At 59.5% G+C, this 8,291-nt stretch overlaps 2 protein-coding genes across 2 annotated transcripts; one reads left to right on the forward strand and one right to left on the reverse strand.

The window, feature by feature from the left end:
- Positions 1 to 1,258: 1,258 nt before the first annotated feature.
- MNEG_1808 (hypothetical protein) lies at positions 1,259 to 2,035 on the reverse strand (the record flags this gene model as incomplete). The annotated part of the gene is made up of 3 exons (XM_014049708.1): positions 1,259 to 1,411; positions 1,620 to 1,703; positions 1,937 to 2,035. The coding sequence occupies 3 exons, from the start codon at positions 2,033 to 2,035 to the stop codon at positions 1,259 to 1,261; spliced, it is 336 nt and encodes a 111-aa protein (XP_013905162.1).
- A 3,190-nt stretch (positions 2,036 to 5,225) lies between these two features.
- Positions 5,226 to 5,498, forward strand: MNEG_1809 (hypothetical protein; the record flags this gene model as incomplete). The annotated part of the gene is made up of 1 exon (XM_014049709.1): positions 5,226 to 5,498. One exon carries the CDS (start codon positions 5,226 to 5,228, stop codon positions 5,496 to 5,498), a length of 273 nt encoding a protein of 90 aa, XP_013905163.1.
- Between the last annotated feature and the right edge of the window lie 2,793 nt (positions 5,499 to 8,291).

Genomic DNA, 8,291 nt, shown 5'->3' on the forward strand with positions numbered 1-8,291 from the left:
CATGGCCCTGACATGTTCGTTCAGTGACATGCCTGTGCACAAAGATTTGTAGCTTTCCCATCCATTTTTTCACTTGTGCATCCTGCCAATTGCAGCCCCGCTTCGCCTCACGGCAAATGTAACTCTATAATCGCTGGCTGCCAGGGCCGGCCTGATACTGGATTGGGAGGGGGCAATTGGAGCCACCAAAGCAGACCGTCGCTGTTGCCGCCAAAGCGGAATGTGCGTGCTGGGCGAGCGAGGTGGCCGTCCAGACCTGAATCCCAATACCGCGCCAACATAAGCAGCCGCGAGCAGATGGCGGCAGGGCAATGGGTAGATGTCTGCAACAGCCGGCTCACTGCACTGCCAGCCCTGTGATGGTGCAGCACATAGCGCACCTACGCCATCTTCACGTTCCACGTGACATGTCGCTGTCCTGTAGGACAGCCTACCCACACAAAAGCACGAGCACCCTGGGCAGTGCGGTGATTTCCCATCCAACTTGTCACCCTACCACCTACATACAACTGGTTACTGCCAAGCAAGCAGGCTCCATCCAGCATCAATCCAGCAAAGTTCGGACCCTGAACAAGGGCACAGGAAATGGAAAGGCGTATGCTCCAGCCTTGGCAGGGTCTGTCTGCAGGGACCATGCCGCTGGATCAGGCGTGCCATCTCAAGCCTGGCGCCACATGAGGGCGCCTCCAGCACCCCGGCGTGCTGCAGCACGGCCGGCGGCTATCGCGTCATGCTCGCACTTCGCAATGCGTTTTGCAGCTCAACCAAGAACAAGGCAAAACCCAGCAACAAAAAAGCGCTACCTTCAACCACAGGGACACCAGAGCCAGGCCCATCGGAACGAAAGCCTCTGGCTTGGGGCACAATGCGCCGCGGCGCAAGTGGTGGTGGGCTAGGTACATCCGTGGCACCAATGGCGTGCTGTGCAAGTGTGCGGGCAGGTTGCTCTAGTGACAAGCAAAGGGCGCAAACGCAGGCGGCTTGCGCGGCCTGCCCAAGCTCCGCCCCGGTCCCGCAACGTGCCGCACCCTTGAGTCTGCACGTGCTGGCTGGCTGGAAGGAGGCATGAGGAGTGCGCTTTGGGTGTTCCAACCCATGCATCAACAGGCGCAGCCCCCCAGCTTGCCATGACGCCCCCAACCAGGGCCCAACCAAGCAGGCGGCCCAGCTCCACCTGCTTGTAACAATAGGCCAAGTCTGAACAAAGCAGGGCCTTGCCGCTGACCCAGCCAGCTGCCGGCGCTGACGGCCGGCCTCGTCAGTAGCCGTACCGGCCGCCGGTGACCCCGTCGCCGCGGCGCAGGTCGATGACCGCCAGCACCAAGGAGGGGATCCACAGGATCACACTCATCCAAGCGAACGCCGACGAGGCCAGCAGGGCGTCGCAGTTTGAGAACGTCCGGTACGTCGCCTGCGGCAGGAGGCGGGGCGCGGCTCTCTCTACCAAGCCGCACACTTTGCTTGTAATCCGGCTCACGACGGTCCGGTGCAGCGATAAACGAGGGTCGATTGGCGTGTGAGCCATCCAAAAACACACAAAGCCGCGCACTGCGCCACTGCGCTACCAGTGATCCATAGTCGCCACCACGGCCCCTCGGCTCAAATCGGCCCAGACTCACGTCTTTGATCTTGCACTCTCCAAATGCGGAGTAGGAGGCAGCAGCGGCCAGCCAGAAGACGAGCCAGATGCTGGTGATCGCCACCTGCGCAGGGATGAGGCAGGGGAGAAAGGACGTCAAGGAGTTGGCATGACATACCCTTGCGCAGCACACCGGTGACACGTGGCAAACGCCTAGGCTCAACGGCTAAACGGCCCATTCACACAGGTGTAGCTGTACCGGAAAGTCATGATACATCACAGCTGCCGATGCTGGCACGGCGTTGCCTGCATGACAAGCCGCCTGCACCGCGACAACAACCGCGCCAACCTACTCACTTCAACTGCGCCTTTGAACAACCGCTGCAGCCTCTCAACGCACGACACGGCAGCGTAAAACATCGCCAGCAGCCAGGCCGTTACACCCGTGAACACCATGAAATTTATCATGGGGGAACCCTCGCCCTTTGACTGGATGTATGCAGACGCCGCAAATGCCACCAGCGCCAGCACGGCCTGTATGCAGGGAGCGGCGAGGCAAGAGTTCAGCAGCGGCACATGAGCGCAGCGAGCCCTGACAAGGCCAGCCTAGCTAGACCACAGCCTAGTGATGATGCGCGCTGCGGGGCGGCGCGCGCCGCATTGTTGTGCGGGCGACAGCACCATGCACGCAACCTAGGGACATAGTCGCGACTTGACATAGGATATAATCAGACAACCAAGCGCGATACGTCCTATCCCTGACGATCCTGGGAACTCGCCTGCACGACACGCAGGATGACCTGCGGACCTGCTCCCCAGGACGCCATAGTTTCGGATGATGGCGCGAAGCGCTGAAAGGTGGATGTATGAGCAAAAGTTGTCACGTTCCCGAGCGAGATCGGCGAGCTGTGAACACGGCCAGCGGTGGTGATCAACGATGTGTGCTTGGCCAGCAGAGAAAGAAGCACGCAACAAAAATTCGCCACTGTTACTTGCACAACAAACAGTATGTGCTCACACTCACCACCTCCACGCCGCTGCCCGCGCTTTGTCCATCGCCCAAGGAAGCTGCTGGCTGGAAGCACCGGCGGCGGGAAGGTAGTCTGCAGGGCAGTGGACCGACAGGGTATTGTTTGCTGATACACATTCGTGCATGATCACACAAAAATGCCATACTCGTGTAATAAAAGCCGTGCTTGCCAATCCTCACTCCCTGATTGGACCAGGGCATGCCAGATTGCCTGGGATTGCGCGGTCAATCTATGCAGCAGCCCGGCGCAGCAACAGGATGGCCCGGCATCATTCATTTGAGACTTAAGTAATTGCACAACCGCTTCATATGCCCCTTGACTTTCAGCTGCGCCGATGCAGCCCGGGCGCGCTGCGTCCCCCCCCCCCTCGATTCGCCAAGGTGGAGCCGCCCCAGCCCGCCGAGGCACTGCACCCTGCTGGCAGCCCTGGCGGCAGCCTTCGCGACAATGTCGCCTGCCACTGTTAGCCACCGAAGTGTTCAGGACGGAAAGTTGTTCACAAGAGTGGTGCCTGCCAGCTGGTAACGAGTGTGGGTAGGCTGGCATAGTCATTGTGCGTTAATGCTCACGACGCAGTCCCTTGTTTTTGGATTGCGGGCCCAGCAAGAGAGTGTGAAGGCGGGGCCGCTATTTTTCAGAACCTGGCCCCTGCCGTAGCGACGTGGTCAGCCGGTGAAGGGGGTGTTCAGGCCGGGGCGAGGCGCAGTCATGCCACTGTCACAACTTCGTTGAATTTTCACACGGGGACGCGCTGGTTCACACATTTTTACCTCTGCGCTGAGAAAAATCGTATGAGCTGACCATGCATATGAATGATCAAAAGCTAACCGATATCATTTTGTTCAATCGCCATCCCCCCTATCAGCCTTGTCACTCGGCAAGGCCCCCAGACACCCACGGTGGTCTGGTGGGTGCGTGCATGCGACTCAACAGATTGCTTGCGGGAGCAAGAAAACACAGGCAGGAGGAGATGACAGGTATCATTCAGCGCCTGCAGCTGTCAAGAGGTATGACAGCAGCGAGGATATTGAGAATGCAGGAAATGCTGGTGCCTGGCTTTGATCACCCAACATTCTGACTGTGCCATGTGGTGTGTGCAACAACGCCGTAGAAGAAGCACTCACAGGGTTCACTGGCTCATGTGAACTGCCCTTAATTTCTGAAAGCCCTGCATGGTCACCTGTCGTCAACGAATCATCCATGTGCATGAGTGCAACGATGTGGGCCGCAGGAAGCTGCCTGCAGCCGACCTCGACATTTGCCTGTAAGACGTTTCCGGCCTCTTGGACCTTCAGATTATCTTCATTGCATCTACACCATCAGTGTCATACATCAGGTGAGGTTTGAGCGTGCACGCTGCCCGAATTCAACTGCCGACGATCTGGGCGCGAGAGGGTCGCAACCTACGATCAAGGCACGGCCCGTCTACCAAGCTGGCCGTCATGCCACGGCCAGCAGCACCTAGGGGCCAGCAATCCTGATTTGCCCGCTCCTGCCATGATCCTGGTCAGCATCAGTTTGGCGCATCCCCACTCTCCATGCCGGCGCTGTCCTACCGTATCGCTGCGCCGCCCTGCCTGCAGGAGCACCTTGAGCTGAAAGAAGTACCTCTTTGCTGCCATCAGGTGGGAGCAGCCGGAAAGTTGATCAAAGGTGGCAGTGCTGCTGTTGATGCGGCGGCAAGACGCGCAGCGCAGCATGCGCCAGCCCGCAGATGATGTGCATGCGGCAGAAGTTACCGTAGCATGCAGCAGCAGGTGTCGTAGCATGGGGGCATCCAATTTCCAAGCCTATCGTTTGAAACTCTTGCAGGAAACTGCCATTCAAGCCACAGACCACAACAATAACCTGACATGCTCAACCGCTGCCGTTCCCGCCATCGCAACCCTCTGCATCGCGGCCCCCACCGCCTGCATCGCGGCCCCCACCGCCTGGTTCTGGACTGCATGTTGCTACTGCCCCAAGGTATGCAGTATACGCCCTTGCCTCGGGCGCACACTGCGTGCCAAACCACTGCGCAGTCAGCAGGGCGCCATCCAGGTTGGCGCCGCATGCCATTCTCCCACCAGCCAAACGAACCTCTCTTGATGCCAGCCAATTGTATCGTAACAACACTCCGGGCTGCCCGCTTGGATCCTCCTCACACCATCCCAGCAGCTTTCTACTCCCAGGCATGGCTTCCAACCCCGAGGGCCGCCAGCAGGCCGCCACTGCAGACTCGTACGCCGTGCCGGCGCCCAAGCTGGCGGGTCACTCCACCCCCGAGCAGGTGCACGTTGTCGGGGGCGAGTCCCCGCCTCCTGCACTGCACAGCCCCAGGGTGCGCATGGCGGCTTTTGCAATAAAAGCAGGGAGTTGTGCAGCATCTCACATCGTGCTAGATCTGCTTGCTGCCTTGGCTTCCATGACAGTCCCCCTGATGCGTGCTGAGCAGCTGGTGCACACACGCCCGCTTGGGCGCATGCCACTTGTGGCATTGCTTGCTGCGGCCCCATATGTTCTGCAGAACGATCGGGCGATGCATGCACCTGCATGCCCAGCTGCTGGCCTGCTCCGCCACGCCTCTAAAAACCTCCATTCAACAACCCCTCACCACAACTGCCGGCTTTGCCACCATGTCCCACCTGCATGCGGACCACACCGGCGGCGCCCTGCTGTCATCTCCCAAGGCCTCGTATCCGAACGCCGCCGCTGTGAGGTCAGCCGTGCTCCAGGACCCTCGCGGCCCCCCCAGTTACCGCCTGAAGATCGCGCGGGAGCGGCTGGTGCAGGTGCAGGCAGAGATGAAAATGGTGATGGACGAACTGCTGCTCCTGCAGCTGGACCTGGAGCAGTCCGAGGAGAGGGAGGGGGAGGACGCCGGGGGGCGTGCCAGCACGGCCGCGTAATGCGCGCATGTGCATGTCAACCAGTAGGGAGGACGGGCAAGCCCGTCACGGTGCCACCCCCTGCAAGCATGAAGCATGCTGCCTTAGCCAGCTGACACATGGCGCTTTGCGGGGCGGGCGCACAAGGGGGTGGTGGGGGCCTTGAGGCAGGGATTTGCACGGGCTGCATGGGGCTGTAAGGCATTGCATGCTAACCTCGCAGGATTTCATTACAGATGGCTGCTGTGGGTAGGCCGTGGCTGGCGAGCGCGATGCCCCTGGATGCTCGCGGGCACAGGGACAAAAATCATTTCTTGTGTCATTCCTTGGTGACATATGAATGCTGGCGCCGTCTGCCGTCGAATCTTGCATGCGTGATGGTGTCAGTAACAATGTGTGGTGCTGCCTGCTTCTGGCCCAACACACTTCTGAGAGAGGTTTACAGAATACATAAAAGATACCGGCTGTCCTGGAAACGTTGCATCTCAAGAAGCTTGCCGCTGCATGTCCACCCTACAGCAGCTGCACATACCAGCTTCATTACGTCGCAGGCACATGGACGGCAAAAAGGGTGGGGCCAGCACGCACATAGCAGCGTATATAGAAGTATGAGGCGCAGCGGAAGGCCCTGGGCACTGTCACACCCATGCTTGGTCAAAGACAATCTGATCACTGTAGTGGCCTCCAAGCGTAGGCCGCGGGGGCGTTCTCGCATACAAAACCCACAAGATGCCCAGGCATCGCAAGCGGGCGTTGCACTGACGCAAAATCCAAAATGCACAGGGGCAACAATGGAACATGGGGGCGATGGTGAACGAGGCACTTGTGTTTGCGGCAAGGGCCAAATGCCATGTTTAGGCACACCAAGCTTCAGCGGCTGGGCTGGTCCCCCAAAATAGAGAAAGAATATCAACCTTCTTTGCTGAAGTGAAGGTCATTGAACTGCACAAAACAAGGTTAATGCCTAGGCTAGACATGGGGCAAGCGATGCTTGACGGGAATGCAGCGAATTGCCCAGCTCTGCCGCTGTGGCGCTCTCGTCGCCGTTGGCCAACGTTGGGGGCGGGGGGGGGCGAGGGCTCATGACCGCACGCCTGCGAGCGTGCCTGGCGGCTGCCCATCAGATGCCAGTGGACAAGTGCACCCTGTGGTTGGTGAAATGGTCGGCCAATCTAGGCCGGAGTGGGACACGCTGCTGGGGCAACTGGCGTTCTCGCCACTGCCAAGCATCACTGTGCAGCACTGCTCAGGTTTGATCTCTCCAGGCTTGGCAACCACGGCTTGCTGCAGGGATGGAAGTCGTGCAATGGCTAGAGGTCTGAGATGAGTGGGTGAGCTTTTGCCTATTGGATCAACAAGGTTCAGCAGGGCGATGCAACAAAGGAACAGACGGCATGGCTTGTGCTACACCAGCAAGTTGTTGATAGTGGCAATAGGAGGTGGCATGTTGTTGAGCCACACTGTAGGGTATCAAGATCATGGGTGGATAAATGCGGCCGGTTTCAGCCCCGATTGCCCTCGCACTCAAGTCCCGCACCTGGGACACTGCCCGCCTGGCCGCAGGTGCGCCACCTGCGCCTCGCGCCTTGTAGCACGGGATGCAAACGCAGACCAGCCAGCCGCGCCTCAGGACCAGTAGTGACAATGATGGTAACCACGTGTGCCCGGGCCGTGACCCCAGCGCCGCCGCCGCCGCCGCTGCCGTCAGAGCCTGCAGGAATCTGTCGCAGCTGCTGTTGCCGGAAGGGAGGGGCTGAGAGGACGCGGCACGGCGCGCAGGGGCCGCGCGCGGCCTGCCCTGGAGGCTTAGACGGGCAAGTTGCAGGTAGGGAAGGGCGTCCAGGGCGTCACCGGTGTTGACCCCGTTGTCAGTGTGCTTGCAGACGGGTGGCCATTTGAATTGATCACATGGTGTGCATAATGTGAGGAGGGAAATGTCCTGGGAATGGGGGGAAGGTTGGAAGGGAGTCACCAGGACGTTTGAACAATATGGCAAAGCAGACTTGCGACTATGAGTCCAGCAGCAGCGGTAGGCCGCTGAGGCAAACACGCCCGTCACAGGGCGTTAAAAAGGGTCACGGCCTTGGGCCAGCCGCAAGGCCGGGGGGGCGCATTGCACCTTCCAGCTCTTGATGAAGGCATACTGCTGCCCAGGTACATCGGGATTGGGAGTCTTTGGGGGGGGTTGAGATGTGGGGTTCCGGGGAGACTGCATGCAGCCTTGGCAGGTGTAGAGGGACGGGCGACTACTGGTTGTATAAGAGGGCGCCAAAGCTGACAGTCAGAGCCAACGGCGCCCCCACAAGCAAACACATGCCAACCATGCAGCTTGCAAGGGGATCAGCGGCAGCTTTGCTGCACAGCGTCCGCAGGTGTGCCCAGCAGACACGACATGCTTAAACGAAATGCAGAGGCGCACCCAGATTCGCAGAGGTTTGGCAGGTGGAGCAAGCGCACGGGGCGGACCCACTCACATCTGGTCCCTGGCAGCGCTGGCAGCTGTGTCGAGAGAGTGGTGCCTGCCAGCTGATGACCACTGGGGCCGACGCTGGCGTAGTCATCGCAGGAAGAGCAAACGTGTGGGAAGAAGGGGCCGCCACTGTCTGGACCCTTAACCCTGCCGTAGAGATGTAGCCAAGTGCAGAAGAGGGCTTTCAGGCTGACGCCAGGCGCAATTATGCATCTGGGCGATGACTTGTGCATCAGCCGTGTGTCTTCTTTGTGTGTCTTCTTTGTGTGTTTGCTTTGTGTGTGTGTGTGTGTGTGTGTGTGTGTGTGTGTGTGTGTGTGTGTGTGTGTGTGTGTGTGTGTGTG

Source organism: Monoraphidium neglectum, assembly GCF_000611645.1.
Source record: "Monoraphidium neglectum strain SAG 48.87 unplaced genomic scaffold scaffold00190, whole genome shotgun sequence".
NCBI classification, from domain to species: domain Eukaryota; kingdom Viridiplantae; phylum Chlorophyta; class Chlorophyceae; order Sphaeropleales; family Selenastraceae; genus Monoraphidium; species Monoraphidium neglectum.